The sequence below is a fragment of the Python bivittatus genome, unplaced genomic scaffold (genome assembly GCF_059951505.1).
Source record: "Python bivittatus isolate LINGU-HERP-01145 unplaced genomic scaffold, Pbiv_v1 ctg000240_np1212, whole genome shotgun sequence".
In the NCBI taxonomy this organism is placed as follows: Eukaryota; Metazoa; Chordata; class Lepidosauria; order Squamata; family Pythonidae; genus Python; species Python bivittatus.
Genome location: NW_028277051.1, coordinates 2,500,125 through 2,520,622, shown reverse-complemented (window position 1 = coordinate 2,520,622; position 20,498 = coordinate 2,500,125). Strand labels below are relative to the sequence as shown.

General features: G+C 50.3%; 2 protein-coding genes across 9 annotated transcripts in view; one reads left to right on the top strand and one right to left on the bottom strand.

The window, feature by feature from the left end:
* The window catches only part of NCOR1 (nuclear receptor corepressor 1), a 124,734-nt gene extending 111,054 nt beyond the window's left edge, over window positions 1-13,680 (top strand). For 4 of the 7 annotated variants that reach the window (XM_025171240.2, XM_025171242.2, XM_015889293.3 and 1 more), the window contains 6 exons: window positions 1,192-1,329; window positions 2,886-3,031; window positions 5,200-5,253; window positions 6,744-6,965; window positions 8,777-8,959; window positions 10,909-13,680. In XM_025171240.2, coding sequence (XP_025027008.1) covers window positions 1,192-1,329; window positions 2,886-3,031; window positions 5,200-5,253; window positions 6,744-6,965; window positions 8,777-8,959; window positions 10,909-11,096 — 931 coding nt within the window. In that variant the 3' untranslated portion in view covers window positions 11,097-13,680. The remainder of the gene's footprint in view (window positions 1-1,191; window positions 1,330-2,885; window positions 3,032-5,199; window positions 5,254-6,743; window positions 6,966-8,776; window positions 8,960-10,908) is intronic. The other 3 variants (XM_007435278.4, XM_015889292.3, XM_025171241.2) reach the window with 2 other exon arrangements.
* Window positions 13,681-14,823: 1,143 nt separating this feature from the next.
* TTC19 (tetratricopeptide repeat domain 19) overlaps window positions 14,824-20,498 on the bottom strand; it is an 11,275-nt gene continuing 5,600 nt past the window's right edge. The window contains exons 7-10 of one of the 2 annotated variants that reach the window (XM_088138767.1): window positions 18,264-18,358; window positions 17,400-17,554; window positions 16,548-16,710; window positions 14,824-15,262 (exon numbers count right to left, since the gene is read on the bottom strand). In XM_088138767.1, coding sequence (XP_087994893.1) covers window positions 15,066-15,262; window positions 16,548-16,710; window positions 17,400-17,554; window positions 18,264-18,358 — 610 coding nt within the window. In that variant the 3' untranslated portion in view covers window positions 14,824-15,065. Of the gene's footprint in view, window positions 15,263-16,547; window positions 16,739-17,399; window positions 17,555-18,263; window positions 18,359-20,498 lie in introns of both variants that reach the window. The other variant, XM_088138766.1, reaches the window with a different exon arrangement.

Sequence of the window (20,498 nt, the reverse complement as noted above, 5' to 3'; positions counted from 1 at the left end):
TTTCTGTTTCTGATTCTCTCCTTCCTTCCTTCCTTCTCTCCCTCATCTTTCTCTTTCTTTCCGTCCTTTCTCTCATCTTTCTGTTTCTCCCTCCCTCCCTCCCTCCCTCCCTCCCTTCCTCCCTCCCTCCCTCCCTCCCTCCCTCCCTCCCTCCCTTCCTTCCTTCCTTCCTTCCTTCCTTCCTTCCTTCCTTCTTCTTTCTGTTTCTGATTCTCTCCTTCCTTCCTTCCTTCCTTCCTTCCTTCCTTCCTTCCTTCCTTCCTTCCTTCCTTCCTTCCTTCCTTCCTTCCTTCCTTCCTCTTTCTCTTTCTTTCCATCCTTTCTGTCATCTTTCTGTTTCTCCCTCCTCCCTCCCATCTTTCTGTTTCCTATTCTCTCCTTCCTTCCTTCTCTCCCTCATCTTTCTCTTTCTTTCCGTCGTCCTTTCTCTCACCTTTTTGTTTCTCCCTCCCTCCCTCCCTCCCTCCCTCCTTCCTTCCTTCCTTCCTTCCTTCCTTCCTTCCTTCCTTCCTTCCTTCCTTCCTTCCTTCCTTCCTTCCTTCCTTCCTTCCTTCCCGTTTCCTATTCTCCCCTTCCTCCCTTCCTGTTTAGAATTTAGGGCCAGACCTGCATTCTGACCCAAGGATGACTGTCCACCTGCTCGTGGCCTTTTTCACCTCATGGCTGCCCTTTCCCTTGACTTCAGCTCCCTCTGCCATTTAAAGAATCTTTAGAGGGGGAATGGGGTTAGGGACCACCTACACCACACTTTGTCTTGTTCGGTTTCTGTGCGTTTCAATTCTGGATCCTCCATTCTGGATTTCTCTTCCTTTTCTGTTCTGGCCTCATACATTTTGGGATGCATTTAAGAAAGATTTGAAACTTACCTGTTAATAATCCTAGCCAGTTGGTAGAAGTGCTTGGGAATAGATGTTGAGAGTGGAGGTTAGCAATATTTGATGATATGGCTAGCCTGTTGTAAATCTTACTAGTAACTTCAGGTGTCAGAATGTCGGGTTATAGGTGTAGAATCTTCTGCCTGCCTAAGTGTTATTTCTATGATCGTCGTGTTTCCTGAGGTGTATTGATTTTATAGTATAATTCTTACTGTTGGTTTTCGCTTAACTGATCATTGTCATGGTGGCTGGACTATGCCCCAGTGAAGCTCGTATTGTAAATAAAAGGTGTATTTTGTTGCTCTGTGACCTCAAGGCTTGGGAAGTCCCCCGAGAGAAGCCATGTTTCCTCGGAGTCGTACGAGCCAATCTCCCCACCCCAGGCTCCGGCGGTGCATGAGAAACAAGAGAACTTCCTGTTGCTGTCGCAGAGATCAGAGCCTTCGGAACAGAGGTACCAGAGCTGGGTTCAAAAAGGATGTGTGGGTCAGCTGGTGTGCTCTGCAGGGATGTTTCCAAGGAGGTGTTTGGGATGGGCACGTAGATCCTGCAGCTGATAGAAAAGACCCAGAGGTTCATTCCTCCCTAAGCTGGAAAATGTGGCCCCAGATGGTCCTCCCTGTTGTGCCAGACTTGGTCATCTAAGAGGTTCAGCAACCTGAGAAATTGGGCAGCCTGGAACAAATCGCGGGCAGTGTTCGGTTGTCTCCTCCACCGGGGGCAAGAGTTCTGGGAGGTGGCACTGACTGTAGCTGCTCGTCCTGATCTTTGGTCAGTCCTACTCCTTAGAAACATATCGAGCCCGTACCACCTTTCTGTCTTCCGTGTTTGTCTTCTAAGTCATTGGGAGTTGCGGATGGTTTGATCATTCATTCATTCATTCATTCATTTTGATCATTTGTTTGTTTGTTTGCTTATTAAATTTATATGCTGCCCATCTCCCCAAGAGGAGGACTCTGGGCAGCTCACAATTAAAATCAAACATCAGAAACAGTAAAAAATACAAATATCCACATTAAATTAGCTAAAAAAATTCATACGATATAAAAAGTCTATATACATAGAAAGACTATAAAATTCAAGATGACAGGGGGAAGGTAGAATCAATTACCCCACGAGCCAATTCCAACGATGCGAGCCCCCGTCCGGCCCCAGGCCATCTGGCATAGCCAAGATCTCACACTCTTCCTGAAGGCCAGGAGAGCAGGGGCGCACCGCACCTTGCGTGGTAAATTGTTCCGCAGGGCAGGGGCCATGGCAGAAAAGGCCCTCTTCCCAGACCCCGCCAGTCGAAATGCCGTGACTGGTGGGGTCTGCAACACACCCCTTCTGCCGGACTGAGTGGGGTGGGCAGATATAGCAGGGGCGAGGCAGCTCCTCAGAGAACCATAATCATGATGGCTAAGTTTAGAAATGTAACTCATAAAGTTAGGTGCTAAAATGATTAGGGTGGAATCCAGTGATAGGTGGGTGTACTTCCCTTTCTCCTTCTTCTTGGAACCCCCAAATCGGGATCTTCCAGATTGCAGGTAGACAAAAATGGCCCCTCTGTTCCATTCACAGGTACTCCTCTTTGGATTCCAGCATTGGTTTTAAAAAATAGTCGTTTTTTTTTTAAACTTCCAAGTGTAAGTCTATAGCCCTGGGATTTCTTTAACAGTTAAATAACAATTCGTTTTTAAAATACTAGTATTTACACTGGAAGGGTTTGAATAGAAGGTCTTTGGGGATTCCCAGAGTTGTAGGCTAGAGAGGGAAACTAGAAGAAAAAAATCCAGGAGGATGTTTTGCACTTCTGCACTGATGCAAAGGAAACTACAGGGATGTGCCCATATGTCTGACAAAGGAGACTTTACCTTTACTTCTTTTAAAGAAAAAAGGTAGAATGCTACACTGAATACCTTTCTTCCTTTGTTGGAAAAGCAGCTTAATGTCACTTTTGAAAAGCCAGGATTTTGAAAGCGAAGGCAGAATGTGGTTCAGGGTACGTTTCATTTTTCCCTGTCTTAGCAGGACAGACTCCCGTTCTCCCGGCAGCATTACTTACCTGCCTTCCTTCTTCACCAAACTGGAGAACACCTCGCCGATGGTGAAGTCTAAGAAGCAGGAGATATTTCGCAAGCTGAACTCATGCAGTGGAAGTGACTCCGAAATGGGTAGGGCTGTTTTTCCTCGTGTTTTTATTCTCTCCCCCGCCCCTTCCTTTCCAGAAATAGAGGCAGGTAGGGCTGCAGAGAAACTGCTGGTGTCTGCCAAGAGAATTGATATATTTGTGAATTAAAATCTCCTACATTCCCTCTATTACTCCCCAATTGAACGGCCTCCCTGGCGCTTCTCTGCATGAGTTGCTGTTCTTTTTCCCCTTACCAGTTGACTTTCACTGGAGGGGGATGCTTAGTATCCTTATGGGAGTGTGGCATCTGAGCGCCTCCTCTTCAAGAAGGCAGAACTTCCAGAGGGCGATTCTGAACTTTTCGTTGAAAATAAACTAATTGAGAATGTAAAAATGTGTCTGACCCCACCCCACCCACCCACCCCTAAAAAAGAATTTGTATGGGTTCTAGAGTCCATGTTTTCCTTTTCAGTTTGCAACATCGTGTATTTTAATCCACTCTCTTTGTGGTGGTTAAAGATTTGAGGTTGCTCAGGCTGACAAAGGGGGGCCATGAGGTCAAATCCTGTTTAGAAAAAAATAGGAGGGTTGGACCAGGTAGAAAGCCACACATCTGAGGTGTGTGTGTGTGTGTGTGCGCGCACATGTGCACTAAATTAACATCAGGAGATTTAAAAAACTAACTCTTTAATAGAAACAGAAGACCTCAAGAGAGATTAATGTCCTATTACTAGTGAAGTAACTTCCCAGGAATGTTGCGTGAGCCGTGTTAGTGTCACATCCCTTTAGATTCTGGATTTTAGTTTTTAAGCAGGTTTTCCCCTCTTCTTCTTTTCTTGAGAAGCACAAGGGCACCTTAAGTCCGGCTTCTGGTGGCCGGTCTGGAGAAGCCCAGCCCTCCTGTTGGTATCTTTAGTTGCAAGTTACACCCCCACACCCCGCAAGACATTCCCTGGCAACAAAGACATGTGTTTACAATTGTATGTAGGGTTTATTGAGAACAGACAACGGCACAGAAAAACATGGGTGGAGATCAGGTGTGAAGAAAGGGATTGGCTTCAAAAAAGGAAGCAGGAAGATTAGGTAAACAGCCCATCTAAGATGGTGAATTGATCCACAACAAAGCCAGCTTTGATGGAAATTAGGTGAGGTTGAGCACATACGAAAAAAATACAGAATCCTAACTCTGCTCTTCCTTAGTTACTCACCAGACCTAGAAGTCTGCAGGTTTAGATTCCTTCCTGCATCCTGGAAGATTTCACTTTGCATCCCGGATAACCTTTAGTTCCTTTTTGCCTTCCCCACAACTGGCTGCTGCCTCTGAAGAAACAATTCCCCTTTCACTCTGTAACCTCCAGGGGAGGTAAAAGGTTTTGATCCGCTGGTCAGTTGTGTGTTTTCAGCCTCATGGAGACCTCCAGCAGCCCGCATGGCTAGAGATGCTCATTATAATAGCCATCCAAAATAAGTGCTTACCTTAACATGGAGTGAAAGTTGGGACAGAGAAGGTTAAGACAAGGCATGCTTGATGATGGTGATGAGGATGACAATGACGATGGTTGACTATCTGCCATCAAGTTGGTGTTGATGCTTAGTGACCACACAGATAGATTTTCTCCATAAGGATCTGTCCCTAACCTGGTCCTTCAGGCCTTCCAATGGTGCCCCCCTCGTTGCCGTAGCTGATTCCGTCCCCCTTGCTGCTGGTGTCCCTCTTCTTCTCTTTCCTTCCACCCTTCCCAGCATTATGGGCTTCCCAAGAGAGCTGGGTCTTCGCTTCATGGCCCCAAAGCAGGATAATTTGAGCCTGGTCATTGGTGCCTTGAGGGAGAACTCTGGGCTGATTGAAAATCTGTATGTAAGCCAGTAAGATTAGAATCTGATGGAATAAAAGCCGAAAGGGGTTCATGAGGCCATCGAGTTCATCTCTCTGCTCTGGGCAGGAATTCAAATGAAAGCATTCCCAACCGATGGCTCTCCAGCTGCCGTTTGCACACATCCAGCAAAGGGGTCCATCAGGTCATCACTTCCACTGTCAAACTGCCTTGAGGGTTGACCCGGGGAGGAGGAAATGGAAGCCCAACGAATCAGACGATTTGCAGCGCTGCGCTGGTGCCGTGATCCCAGGGGTCTAGTCGCCTGTCACGCTGTCACTGATTCCTTAAGCCTCCGGAGGTAACCCACGTCTCTTGCTTCTCTCTCTGTTAACAGCAGCTGCTCAGCCTGGGACAGAAATATTTAACTTGCCAGCAGTCACCACCTCAGGTAAGGATTCCAGAAACGAGCACGTGGGTGCTTCCCGGCACAGCCGCGTCTTCCTCTCCAAAAACCCACCCTCTTTCAACGTCTAGAACATCTGCAGCTACTTGCATTGAGTGGGTCCCCGACCTAAAAAGCTAGGCAGATGCCATCAAGGCAAGCTTCTTGGACCAAGCGCTCTCCACGAGGGCTGGACTACAGCTTCCATCATCCCCAGCCAGCCCAGCCAGAGACTGCGCTCTGCCGAGTTGTCCTTAGCAGCTTGGGCGAAGAGATGGCAAGGCAAATGAGGGCCAGGGGGATGGGTGAGGGCCCCTGGCCTCCTTCCCTGCCCCTTCTGAGGTTGCCTGTAAGCCCCTTAATCCCACTGATGGGGCAAGAAGAGCGATGAAGCTGAGGCTTGACCAAGAAGGAAGCCGTGCTTAGGGATGGAAGAGGGCCGTTGTATGAGGTGTGGCTTGCACTGTCTCTCTTTTTATTTGTGAACAGCTGTGATTGATTGATTGATTGATTTGTTTATTACTCTGATTTATATAGCTGCCCATCTCATTCATTCATTCATGTATGTATGTATATGACTCTGAGCAGCTTGGAGGCAGTTAAAACAATGTAAAAACAACCAAAGAATACAACAATTTAAAACAAGAAAAAACATTACAAGAGCATATTAAAAAAAAAAAAATGGTCATATAAATTCATAAAATTCACAGCCAAGGTAATCTCATTTACTAATAGCATTCAACACAGCCACTGTGTCAGCTCTACCACGCTCCCGGGTCCCCGTGCCCATTGGCAAAACCATGTTTTCAGTGTCTTTTGGAAAGCCAGCAGGGCCGGGGCCAATCTGATGACGTTCCACAGGGCGGGTGCCATGGCAGGAAAGCCTCCCTTCCTTGGCCCCGCCAGGCAACGCTCCCTGGCTGATGGGACCTGGAGTGGGCTGCTCCTGCTGGATCTGACGGGATGGGCAGATCTAACTGGGGAGAGGCGGTCCCTCAAATAACCCGGCCCCGTGCTATGCATTTGCTTCGAAACGCATAGAAACGGAATACATAGGAATAAACTGCCCAGAACTGCTGGAAGTTGGGTGGCATGTAAATTTAATAATGGTTTTATGGTTGGTCGCGCAGTCAGCCAGATGTTTAGACTGATTTGGCATTTTTATCCACCTCTCGAGTTCTTTCCAAGGATCTGGGACAGGCAGGTGTTGTTTGATGGTGGTGGTATTATTATTATTATTATTATTATTATTATTATTATTATTATTATTATAGAATCCCACCGTATAGCTCCTATAATGCCCATTGCTTCCATGGCCGATGGACTTTTTCCGCGACTGTTGCAGAGGTATCTGGCAGAAGCCTTGGCGCTTCTCAGTAGACGTGTTCCCCTTCATCCTCGGCTGAAAAGCCGTCCTGCTGCTGCGTTTCCCCGAGTCCTCCGCCGCCGCCACGCCCCTCTTTCCCCTTGGTTCATCTTTCCCCTCCTCCTTCCAGGTGCAGTGAGTGCCAGAGGCCCTTCCTTGGCCGATCCCGCCAGCAACCTGGGTCTGGAGGACATCATCCGCAAAGCCCTGATGGGCAGTTTTGATGACAAAGGGGAGGACCATGCTCTGGTCATGGCGCAGCCCATGGGGCTGGTGCCCAGCGGCTCCAGCGCCTCGCTACCAGCAAGCAGCGAAACCCGGAGGGAGGAAGCCAGTCCATCTCCCAATCCAGGTGAGCGTTTCAATCCGGTGTGGGTCTTTTTGAGGTAAAGGTGGTGTTGAAATCAGTCTCCCGCCACCTGGGTTCCTCCAAGGTGTCCGACTACAACTCCCATCATTCTCACCCATCCCCCAGGAGTTCAGCCTTATCGTTCCTGCTGTGTTTTCATGGGGGTCAAATTGCAGTCTTTAAAGACGTGCAGGATGGCTTCTGATGAGTAGGTTGTTGCCAGTTCTTGCCTTGGCGGCTCCCGAATTCAGCTGGTCTGCGTCGATAACAGAAATCCGAAGACAAGGAGGTGCCTTTCTCCCCCCCCCCCGCCACTCCTGCGCGACACACACACAGATTCCCCCGCGCTGGGCAGGCAGATTGCAGCCAAAAAGGGTTCCCTCTTCGGTTGCAGAAGAACCCAGAAATGGCTTGGATCTTCTTACCATGTAGGATAATAGCAAACCACGTGGGTCTGCTAAAGCACATGGTGGCCCAGGAAGTCCCTAGGAAAGAACAAGACCATTATTGTTTTGTTTGACCGTGGGTCATAATAACCAGCAGAAAAAGTACATTTAAGCAGACACAACAATGTTACAGTAAATAATAAACTGCTGAAAAGATGCTCAGCTTATCAACCTGACAGTAACCGTGTAATATCAGGTATTAGAGCCCGCCAAGCACAGCCATCTGGCTGGATGTTTGTTGTTCATGTTTCACACTGGCTTAGACTGGCGTTTTTCAAACTCAGCAACTTTAAGATGCATGGGCTTCAACTCCCGGGATTCCCCAGCCAGCATGTCGAAGTCCACCCACCTTGAAGTTGCCGAGTTGGAAAAACCCTGGCTTAGATTCAAACAAGGGTCCCAGCCTGATCTTGCCCATTGGCAGCGAGGTGGGGTGGAGGGAGACACGGTGATGTAACGACCTCCCTGGAGGTTGGGGCTAAATCTTGCAGCGTTGGGTGGGTTGCAGGAGAGCAGGCTCGTGTAGCGGGCACTGCGTCAGTCCAGATGGGCACGAGGGACAGGAGTAGAGCCCCCGATCCAGGAGTGGACACAGCTGGAGCACGATGGATTTGTGCAAAGGCCTCCAAGTCACGTCTGCCACCTGCTCCTCAAGCGGGAGCTGCGAGTCCAGGAGGACCCCCCAATTGCACACCAGCTCTGTCTGCAGGGAGCATAACCTGTTTTGTTCGTTGAGGATATTTGCCAAATATGGAAGCTATTTTTTTCTCTAGCATACCCAGTTTTTCCCTCGAGGGCCCTTCAACGGAGATAGCACTTGGTCCAGAGGGCTTCCCCTGAGTTTCTGTGGTGGGTCAACTTGTGTCTGGTTTCAGTCACTAAGAAGAACCTGCATTTGAGGGACTCTGAAAGCCCATCTTCCTGGACTCCCAAGTTTTCAGACTCTCGAATGACCTGAGGCCTTTGTTCCCTCCTTTGCCAAGAACCAGACCATCTGAACACCTAGAACAAAAGCCCAGCGAAGATCTAGGAGCAGCCTCACAGGATCAAGGCCAGGCTCATGTAAACCCAGCCTCTGTTTCTCCCAGGAGCCAAGCAGAGGCCTCTGGGGTGCCCAGAAGCAGGAGATGCTCTGCCCCCACTGTTCTCCTGCAAACGGTATTTGGAGGCTAACATATTCTCCAAACTGGAGGCAGCACTGAGTCTTCGAGGCAGATAGTCCTTGATAGACCTGTCCTCCACAAATGCACCAATCCCCCCCCCCCCAAGAAATCCAAGTTCATGGCCATCACCCTGTCCCAAGGCAGTGAATTCCGTAGATCAGTGCTGCTGCTGTTCCCCATAGCTCAATTCCTCCTCCTTTCCTAGGTGGGGGAGTCAGCAAGCAGAAGCTGATGGGCAAATCTGGCAGCAGGAAGTCCAAGTCCCCAATTCCTGGTCAAGGCTACCTGGGAACAGAGCGGCCTTCCTCGGTCTCCTCGGTGCATTCGGAAGGAGACTATCACCGGCAGACCCCCGCGTGGTCGTGGGAAGACCGGCCCTCCTCAACAGGTGAGCCAAGCCGACACAAGTCAGGTGTGTGTGTGTGAGTGTGTGCAGTCCAAGATGAGCGGTGCAGGTTTTTAGAACCGTGTTTTTAAAGAGGCTGTGCTAGATTATCTTAACATGACAAGAGGACCATCTTCGTAACAAAATGGCTGTTAAATACATGGAACTGCATTTGTTCCCGGAAGAAATTTGCCAGCAGAAGCTTTTCTGAAATGAAGGGGGAACACAGAGACTCGTGCCCTGTAATCTTGCACCTTGGGCCCTCACATGTCCCAGTTAGTGCAAAACCATCATGGGATCAGAGTTAGAGGGACGAATGAGGAAAACCATCTTGAAGGTGCCCTGTGGGGAGGCAGAGGCCGGATGGTTCAAAGGAGATGCTGGCTCTGTGGGTCAATGGGGTTAGGGCTGTCTAGTTAGCTCAGTGTTGTCCAAACTTAGCCACTTTAAGATGAGTGAACTTCAACTCCCAGAATTCCCCAGCCAGCATGGCTGGCTGGGGAATTCTGGGAGTTGAACACTCATCTTAAAGTGGCTAAGTTTGGACAACACTGAGTTAGCTGGATGGAGAAAGTCGGGCTGGAGAGCATCTTCCACCCTTCCGTCTCGAAACTGCATTTAGCATCTCGGAACGGACCGGTCTGGCCTGGAGCAATCACGATTGGTTGCTTTTGCATCCTGCTTGTCCCTGAAGGAACTTAAGGCTCATGCCATTCCCCGCCCCCACCTTGAATCTCCTAAGCCAGCCTGAGAGAGAATGTGGCTGGTCGAAGCCCCCCTCCCCGTGAAATTTGCACCAGGGATTTGAAGCTCACCGAGGGTGAGAGATGGTGGGGAGGCCGCGAAACTAACAGGTGGAGCAGAAGGAGTTGGTTAGTAGCGTATCTCATAAACAGCAGCTCAGTCCAGATTGCCAAGAGTCCCGGAACAAATTCAGCGTCCGAAGGGACTGCGCCGTAAGGATCTCGCTAATGAATGAGGGCTGGAGGTGCCCGTGGTGGTTTCCAGCATTTGGTGTTTTGCCCCTAATCCGTTCATTAAAAGCATCTTAGTCGAGTCTGTGTAATTCCTGCTTCCTCGATTGGGACCTGTAGCGAGGACTCGACGCTGGGACGCTGTTTCACCGCCCCCCGCAGTTTCTTCGCCTTGGAACTAGGGCATCACCCAGAGACCTGTCGTAGGAGCATTTGAATGGAGAACAGTGAGACTGTGAGCTCATTCGCGCATCCTCCTTCCCCAGCTCAGGGACATCCCTCTTTCCCCAAAGATGCGTCCTCGTTAGAGTCTCTGTCTCATCCAGATGTTCTGCCTTAACAGTTGCGTTTCTCCTGGGAAATCAGAAGGAAACCCCCACGGACTCTCTAGGTCACGTGGGGAAATTGTCTTCAGAAATTGTCAACTCCAGTTGACCCACAGCAGGTCCCTTCCCATCCGACCTGCAGGCTCAGCACCTCTGCAGCCTTTTCGATCCAGCAGACAGCAGAGTCAGGGGAATCTTGATCTCGTGGAAGATCAAATGTGGGTCTTCTGCAAAGTCGGTGGAGGTTTCCCTTTGGGAGAGCCCCCCACATTGCCTGGTGAACTGCATGGAGGGCCCTTCTTGCAGGGAGAAGAGGGTGAAATTGACCCAGTGGTACGTGGGGGACATGCGGTAGCAACCCTGAGTGGAAGCAGAGTAGAAGCAGGGTGTGAGGACGACAATCTTCCCTTCTGTCTCAAAGCATGTTGGCATCCTGCGTGGATGAGCCCAGTGCTGCGACCCCTTTGCCCGTTCTGAGCTGGTCTCGTAAGATAGTTTGTTCGGCCTTGGATTTGGCCAACTTCAAAGGGAAGAGGAGGAGTCACAGACTGCCCCGTTGCAGCTGTCCCACGGTCTCGGCCTCGCGAGTTGCCCGGGATGGGAGCCTTTTCAATGCTGTGCTTTCTCTCTTTTCGCCCCTGCCTTCCGCCAGGATCGACGCAGTTCCCGTACAACCCTCTGACGATGCGGATGCTGAGCAGCACGCCCCCCACCTCGATGGCCTGCGCCCCGCCGTCTGCCAGCCAGGCCGCGGCGCATCAGCCCAGCAGGATGTGGGAGCGTGAGCCCGCGCCCCTGCTCTCCGCCCAGTACGAGACTCTTTCGGACAGCGATGACTGAAACGGGAAAGGGCGTGCTTTTTTAAAACCGACAGACAAAATATAAAAATTCAGCGGGGAGGTTGGAAACCAGTTGGGTTTATGGGGTTGCTGCATTTTTCTTAAAAGCGACAAGTCCCCAGAGACTGTTGAAATGAGAGCGAGGGCTTTCGGGAGATGAAGAAGTTTTGCAGGAATCTGTTTATGGAGCAAGGAAGAGGATTCCTTTCTGCGCGAGCTGCAAGGGAAGAGTCAGCGTCCTGAAGATAAATATGTAAAGAGTTTTTTTTTTTTTAAAAAAAAGAGGACGTATTCCTGAGCGACATCCTTATTTGTAAAGAGAACCGTAACATAATGTCTCTAAGAAAAGAAAAAAAAAATCATTCTTATGTAAATAGAGTAACTTTTTCTGCAGTGTGTTTCCCCCTACCCCGTCCCCCTTGCTAGAATTTCTGGTGTTCAAATCATTGTGTAAACTTTTGGGGTCATTTTATATATTTTTTTTAAAGGCCTAGTCTCAAGAGTAGACTCTTCCTAACCTTTTCGGTGCAACCAAGAGGACGTGTCTTTTGCATCCGGCTGTAGAAGTGGGGGGGGGGAGAAAGAGAGGCCTTCGGGCATCTCCCCTTCCTTCCGGGGGGCGTTGTGCTCAGCCGCCCTGCTCCCCCCTCCCCTCCGCCTGTCTGCACGTAGCACCCTGCTTGCTCTCGAGCGCCACTTGCCGCTGCCTCCGCACCCGCCTCTCCACACTCTGCCCCCCCCACCCCTCCTCTGTGGTTGTTAAGAACCTTGTGGAAAGCATTTTCATTTTTAAACTGACCCCTTCATGAGTTCTGTACATTTTAAGTCTCTGGTCTGCTGGAATAACGAGATCTTTTTAATGATTATGCCATGCTGTAATTTTTGTTTTTCCGTACAGTTGGTTTTGTTCAGCAACGCTGTGAAGATGCCATTGCACGGGTGTATAACGGGGAGGTCTCTTTCTCCCACACGCTCCTTGATCTCAGCCCCATCTAGTCGCTTTTTCAGCTCTCCCTCCGATAAACGGTCTTCTCCCCGCCTGCCCTACTCCCAGATCATCTCCTGCTTTGATCCTAATTTGCTGACTTGAAATCAACTCTTGGTCTTCAGCTGGAGCAGTGCCGAGTAACTCCTTGAACAGAAGGCTCTGAATCAATACTAACGTTTCTTCCAAGAAAAATAAGCTTTGAGTTCTGTCAAACGTGGCTCTCGCTTTGCCGGCGCGGTTTGCCTTGCAAGAGAATTTCCCACACTTTTGTTGCTTTTTGGCTGAAACGAGGCTGCGACTATGCTGCAGGTGGGTTCTGGTGTGCATTTGAAGCTACAAAACCATTTAGCGTAGCACGAGAAGCTTTGTTAAAGCATTAGCATCTTGGACCGGGTCAGCCTTTGGGGAATCTAAACCACCACCACAAAAAAGCTGAATTTAAGGATAAATCTGAGCTGTAAATGCTGTCCAAAAAAGGCTCAAATTGCCCTCTGTGGATCAGTCAGAGGGCAGTGGGAAATGTTTAGTGTTTCCCAACCTCTGCAACTTTAAGAGGTGTGGACTTCAACTCCCAGAATTCCCCAGCCGGCTGGCTGGGGAATTCTGGGAGTCGAAGTCCACACCTCTCAAATATTGTTAAGGTTGGGAAACATTGGTTTAGGGACTTCTTGCTGAAACAAGAAAAGCCAATGTCTGCCAAGGGCCTCCTGCAGTCTGGGTCCCACCAGGAACATTATTCCCACCCCCACGGCTGTGCAGATGGGAGTTGCAGTCCGCTCCAGAGTAGAGGGGAGTTGCCTTGAGTTGTGAATTCACTCCCTTTTTAGCAACTGCACGGATGATTGCCATTTCATCCCAATATGGTGTTGGCTTTGTAAGAAATGTTTTCCAGTCTTCATCTAAGGCTAAAAAAGAAAAATCCTCCGTAGATTCCTTTGGGCTCTGTACCTGCTTAGTAGCACTGAGGATCTCAGTCCCTTAGGGGAAAAACAGAAAGGACACAGAGCTTGTGTTCCCTCTTAAAACAGTTTCCCCGTTAATGGGACCTCGAAAGGCTCCGCAAGCAAAATGCACAACTAGAAGCCGGTGCCCGGGCAACGTGATTTCTCTCCAGCCCCGTGTAAGCCAGAAAGCAAACATGGGCTTGCTTTTTCTCGCCAATCTCATTTGCAAACCCTTTTATCCCTGCTCAGCAGATGGCGGGATCTGCTCCTGTGAAATTCAAGAGACTGCCAACTTCATGGAGCCTGGCAGGAAAACGTCACTCCGGGCCAAAGTGGGATTTTCTGAAAGGTTCCAGCGAAGGCTTCGCGGTGGTTTTTCAGTGGCCTGCTTTGCGCAGCAAAATGCCAGTCCCTGTATCTCGAGTAACGTTTCCTAGTTGGGGGGAGAGAGTACTTAATTCTGTTTTCTGTCCATGATTTCTGATCCCCGCTGTTCTTCCCCCTGGTATGTTCAGCACATTTTAATTTGGGGGGAGGGGAAGCATCCCAAATGCCACCGCATCTTCCTGTTCTGTTGGTGCCCATGCCTTGAGTAAAATGGTGACTTCTAAGAATACAGACCAATCAAATAAAGAAAAGGGAGGTTTGTGGTGCTTCCTGCAGTCCGTCTTTTCTCGGGGACCGGGGGGGGGGTAGAGCTGGAAAGGTGGGCTTTTAAATCTGCAAGCCAGTGCGGGCAGAACAAACACGGGTTCCTTTTCATAATGGGTGTGCCTGGAATAAGCAGGGGGGACTTTTCTTAATTTTTTTTTTTATCCCATCTTTCGTATTTTTATAAGTAAGGCGGTGAACATGCCTCGTACTCCTTCCTCTTCCTATTTTCCCCACAACCACCACCCTGTGAGGTGGGTTGGGCTGAGAGAGGGACTGGCCCAAAGTCACCCAGCCGGCTTTCATGCCTAAGACGGGACTAGAACTCACCGTCTCCCGCTTTCTAGCCTGGAGCCTTAACTACTAGATCAAACTGGCTCTTTGGGTCTTTGCCCTCTTCCCACTGGCACCCAATGCCGCCAAGGAAGCCGACTGGCAGCCGCCACTCATCCTGTCTGTTTGCCTCCAGTAAATCTTAAGTTTCTTCCCCGTGCAGCTGGGCCCTGCCTTTCTCATGGGAAGGCACGGGAATTACACCTTAAAGCAGTGTTTCTCAACCTGGGCCACTTTAAGATGTCTGGACTTCAACCCCCAGAATTCCCCAGCCAGCCATCTAAGCATCTGGAGGTTGGGGAAGAGTGGTCTGCTCAGTGGCAGGGCCACTCCAGGACTTTTCTGCTCGGAGATTTTCCCGGCTCTGGTTTGTCTACACCAGGAGAGGGCATCCCCGATCGGGGGTCAAGACGACAGCAGCCACAACACCTTCGACCTGCCCATTTCCCCATGCATCGTGCATAAGGCAGGGCTCTAATCCCACAGTCACAGCTGCTCTCCTGCGCGTTGACCCCCTTCTTTGATCCGTCCGCACCGGGGACTGAACCCGGATCCTCTTTCTGCCAACGGGGTTTCACGGCTGAGCTATGCCCAGAACTCAGTCCAGGCCCAGCCGGTTCCCTTGATCAGAGTTCCTGGGTGGCGAAGGGAGGGAAGAATTCACAGGCAGGCCTTTCTCCCCATTTTCCTTGCTTATCTTTTCAGCCCAGCCCACATTTCATCATCGTTGACACCAACCGGGTGCCCTTTTGCAGGCCTCTATCCGTGCCAAGGGGATGGGTTGGAAATAAAAAGAGTTTTGCTGCTTAAGCTGTGGCTATCTTCGCTTTATTCGGTGCGTGGATCCAAACTGGAGCTTCCCTCTTGGGATCCAGAAACCGGGTTCATCCTCCTCATGCTTTGCACTCTAGGAGTCCCATGCGCTCCCCTTGGGCACTGCGCAGACCGAGGGCTGCCCCATGCAGTCCAGGACGCATTGCCCTTACAGCCAGAAGGAGCATGTTGTAGGGCAGGCTCTTCGGCGCTCTCACAGGGCAGCTGCAGGAAGCCGCGGTCACTCCCTCCGTGCCTCGGCTCCAGCCTTGCCCGGGTCCTCCACCTGCGAATTGGCGCTGGCCTTCGACTGCATTCTCTTCCTCTTGGCCAGCTGCGCCAGTTCCTTCTCGATGTACCTCACCGAAACGCCATCCCCAGACTTCTCCGCCTGTTCCAGGGCAGCCCTGTATGCTCGCCTGGCCTGTGAGTAATCTCCTGCGTTGGTGGACACGGGAAAAGAAAACACACGAGCAGCTAAGAGAGCTGGTTTGGGGTAGTGGTTACAGGCAGCAGGCTGGAAACCGGGAGAGCTGAGTTCTAATCCTATCGGAGGCATGAAGCTGGGGGACTTTGGGCCAGGCCTTCCCTCCCAGCCCCAGGCACGGAAAACAACTTCCAAAAATGTCACCAAGAAAACTGCAGGGACTGGTCCAGGCGGGTGCCGGGAGTCACGATTGACTCGGGGACACCAATCCCCCCACATCCAAAAAGGAGGCCCCCCTCGAAGGTTGGGAGAAGCTTACATTTAGAAACGTCTCTCCTTGTTCAGAGGGCAGGACACAGAAAAGAGGATTTAGGCTACAGCAGGGTTTCCCAACCTTGGCCACTTGAAGACGGGTGGACTCCAACTCCCAGAATCCCCCAGCCAGCATATGCTGGGGATTCTGGGAGTTGGAGTCCACCCGTCTTCAAGTGGCCAAGGTTGGGAAACCCTGGGCTACAGGAAGGCGGGTTCCAACTCCATGCCAGGCACCTAGAGAAGCCGTGGGCTCCCATTGTCTAAAAGCTTTCCAAAGAGGACCATCTGGCCAGAATTACTTCCCCTGGATTTGTGGACCGAGAAAGGGGTGGGCTTGATGGCTTCACTGGCCCCGTCCAACTTCACAATGAGATGACTCCCTCCCTCAAGCCACGTGGGGGAGTTGTGTGAGACCCCGGAAGGGCATATTTCATCTCTTGGAAAGTTCCCCACATTTCCCTTGACCCCCGTTAGCCTCTTGGACACCCTTCTGTAGTTTTCGTGGCAACCATACAGGAGCGGTTTGCTACCGCCTTCTTCCAGGCAGTTTTTTTCAACGCTCTGGGATTTCCTGGTGGTGGCCCATCGAAGGACAAACCACACTCAACCCTGCTTAGCGCTTCCCCCCCCCCCCCAGATCAGATAAAATCCGCTAGCTGTTTCTGCTCACCTGGGCAAAGCAGGCATTTCGCAGTGAAAAAAGTCAAACCTTGGCCATGCGGCCACCTCCGCTCTGCTCCCAAATAATGTTAAGCGTGGCACGTGGGCACAATAAGATTGCCTACTGCTGGCGGTTGCTCTTTCCGTTGGATAGGACTGACAAAGGCACCCCACATAAAACGTCAAGGCCAGAACGAGTCTTGAAAGTCTGCCTGCGTCCTTGCAGGCATTCCTGAGGACAGCTTGGTGGGTGCACTTTTCCCCCAGACCCGCGTCCCCCCTCCCTGCCCCGCCGTGCTAATTAGCCCCTGCCATCTCTACCTTTATGGACGAGGATTCCGGCCAGGTTGTTCAAGATCACGTGGGCCTCCGGGTGCTCGGTCTGCTGGGCCAATTCTGCCGCCCTGCTCACTCGGGCGTGGGCTTCGTCGTAGAGCCCTTGGGAGTCCAAAGCCGTTGCCAAGTCACTCATCACCACCACCGTCTGGGCCAGGAAGAAGGAAAACCCAGGCCGGAAGGACAGAATGGTGATTAAAGGAGCTCCAGACCAGGGGAGCCCCCCTGCTCTACAGCTCTGTGAAAAAGATGTTTCAACGGCACGCTGGGCCATTCCCCAAGCGGGACAACGTGGGGTTGAAAGCAATGCGGAAGAGGGCTTAGGTAGAGGGTTATCCATCGCTATCCTTGGTCAGAAGGAGAATGGCACAAGGGGTCACGAGAGAATCCACTTCCCCACCAGGCCAGCTCAGGAAATAGAAAGACGCCAACCTTCAGGGGCCAAGAGAATCCTTCCAGCCTTCGCTGTGCCATTTATTTATTTTATTAGATTTACATCCCGCCTCCCATCTTCCCCACCACCACCGCCGCCTCCCGGCGAGGTGAGTTGGACTGAGAGAGAACAAATGGCCCAAAGTCCCCCAGCCGCCTTCTGTGCCAAAGGGAGGCCTAGAGCTCCCAGCCTCCCCATTTCCAGTGCAGCACCTTCCCCCCCCTCCACCCCCCCCGACACCAAACTGGCTTCTCTTTAGAAAAGGGGACAGCAAAGAGCCCTCCCTGCTGCTGCTGTTCTTTCTGGAAACGGCAAGACCGGAACTCCTCCTGCGCACACGCCCGAAAGTTGGATTCCCGCCCCCGCCCTTAATCCTGCAGACCGCCAGATCCCCCAGCGCTCACCTGAGGGTGTGTCTCCCCGTGAATTTCCATCGCGATCTGCAGGGCACGCTCGTACATCGTCTGGGCTAGTGCCGCCTGACTGTGAGCCAGCAGATAGCGGGCATAGGAGTCCAGGCTCATGGCAAGCAGAAGGTGGGTGTTGACCCTTTCTTCCTCTGGAACAGGAAGCGAAGGGGAGCATGAACCAAGCCCAGGTCCGGCCTGGGTTAGCGCAAGTGCCCTCCCACCAGCCCCTCTGTTCCCAGCACATTTGGAGGGCACCAGATTGGGTTTTCCTCAATGCCTTCAGTCAAGAAGGTCAATGGGGGACGCTGCGCCACCCTCAGTCTGTCAATTCTAGCTGGCCTGGCAGGGCAAGGGTGGCTGAATCCCCTACTCCATAGGGAAACTCTTCCAAAAAGTGGGATTAAAAAAAAAAGGGTTAAACCCATGAGAATCACATCGGCCATGTGGATGCGATCGGATTCCAAGTTTTAAATCACTTTGCTCTTGTGAAATGGATTGAGAAAGGCCTTGAAAGGGGGGAGTGGGTGGGCAACCTGCAGCCCCAGAGACACAATCAGCCCTGAAACCTGGTTTTTGTGACTTGGGGAGGCCACTCTGATGACACTATCTGGAGCGTGCCTATGCTTTTGTAGAAAGATGTCTGATCTCTCCCTCCTCCAAATAATGGAAAATCCTATCTCCTTTCGCACGGCCCATCTCTCCCCCCCCCTCCCCTCCCCACGGCTCTCAGGCCACTAGTACCGTTAACTGTAAACCCCAGAAGGTTCCCCCCCCAACACCAAGCAAGCAAATACTCAAGACTGTCAGGCTGAAGGCGAGCAGGTCCGGGTGCCCCCTCCTGCTGACAGTGTCCTGTACCTGGCAAGGCGTCCGGGGCCAGGTCCTTCTGCTTCGCAATCTTCTCCTCCAGGGTCAGGATGCAGAACTGATAGCCAGCAAGGGCTAGTTTGTCCCTGCCCAACAAAAATAAAATAGGGAAAAGTTTATTCGAGATTCCTTTGGGGGTTCAAGTTTTATAACTAAAGAGATGGTTTTTTCCCCAAATATCTTTATAAATATATATATATATTTATATATACCGGTATATATAAAAATATAAATATATACAGTATATAGAGAGAGAGAAAGAGAGAAATATATCTCTATATCAAATATATAATATATATTATACTACATATACATTTGTGCAATAATTATTTTATTTATTTATTTATTAAATTTATATGCCGCCCATCTCCCCCAGAGGGTGACTCTGGGCAGCTCGCCATTAAAATCAAACATCAGAAACAGTAAAAATAAATATCCATATTAAATTACCTAAAAAACAATACTATATAAAAAGACTATATACATAAAAAGACTATATAGTTCAAGATGACGGGGGGGCAGAATCGATTTCCCCACATTCCAATTCCAGCGATGCGAGCCCCCATCCGGCCCCCAGGCCACCTGGCATAGCCAAGATTTCCCGCTCTTCCTGAAGGCCAGGAGAGTGGGGGCGCACCACAATTATAAAATGTGTGTGTGTGTGTGTGTGTGCACGTACACATACAAACATTCTATAATTATTGTATAAATTCCAACCAGCAGGCACCATGTTAAGAAGCTAAAGGTCTTATTTTCCTTCATCTCTTCTTAGATGAGCATCGGCTTAAAAGGAAAAAAGTCTCTTGCTCTGTAACCTTCTGATCCTTCCCATCAAAGGCATTTATTTATTTATTCCCACCCATTAAGACTCTTGGGGGCTCACAAAAATATACACAATAGGCAAAATATCTGGAGTAAGCGATGAAATAAAGCATCCATGGTAATTCAACACAGACAATAAGTGAAGCAAATAATGGTGTTAATCATCTTCAACCAAACTAAGTCAGCCCGCAGGACCGATGTCTCAAATGCTCTAGAAAAAACGTCTCTTTTTAATACGTTTCTAAAAGGAATGGAAGAGGCTATCGCTTGTAAATGAGCAATAATTAAACAGAAAAAGTTTAAAGCCTTGATATAGAAAACCCCGGAGGAATTAAACAGGAATTTTGTTGAGCACGAAAACAAGGAAAGCATTCCACAGTTAGGGGGCCATCACCGAAAAAGCCCCCGTGCCTTGTTTGAGGGAAGGCACTGGCGGAGACCCTCTGAAAATGACGATGAAGCCCAGACTGATCAGCGCAGGGGACAGTCCATTAAGCACCGGCTCCCCCATGTCCCATTAAGGAGCAAATTGCCCAAATTCATTTGATCCCTTTCAAAACACCCCAATTCCAGTGGGAGTGGGAGAGGGCTCTCCTAATTTATGAACAAGCCAAAAGAAAGGTGGGAACATGTGGGAATACTTGGGAGGGGGGATCGTGACGGTTGGGCCATGCTGGGACCCTGGGGGCTGGCACACAGGTGAAGTGCACCGGGGGGAGGAAGGCAGCTGTAGCACAGGTGAGCATAAGCAAGCTGTTTTCAGCACGCCGTTCCATTTCCTGGAACTCTCAGCATTTATTTGCTTTTAATGCAGGTTACTAGGTCTCAAGAATGCAACGAGATACTTGGAAGCGCCAGGAAGATCTCCTGAAGCCTCAGACAGTAAATCACCCAGACCGGGACTTCACCACCCTGGCGTTGCTCTGTTTCTGGCAAAACCCAAACCAATTACCCAACAATGAAAGAACCATGCAAAGTAAGAGATATTTACTGATGTATTATTGATTTACACCAATTTATAGGGGCTTCCCTCTTGCCAAAGTAACTCTGTGGGTGGGGCGGTGAAAAAAATTTAAAATGAAAACCATAAAAATAACAATCGCTGCCACGTGCCGCCTGAAAAACGAAAAAAAAGGAAACGATAGCCAGGAATAAAACCCCAGAAAGGTTATTCTGAGTTCCTGCACATATCAGATACCATGCATTCCTGGACACGGAAACGTTATTCCCCTGAGCGTGGAGGAAAAACGTATTTATTTTAGTTATTTATTGGATGCGCGTGGCTGCCTGACTGTCCACGACTCAAGGCGGCCCGCAGGATGAGTTAGAACCACGCGGTAGCGGTAGAAGAGCCCCACCGAGACATAAAAACCAGCCCCGAGCATTTCCCTGAGTTGATGCGCG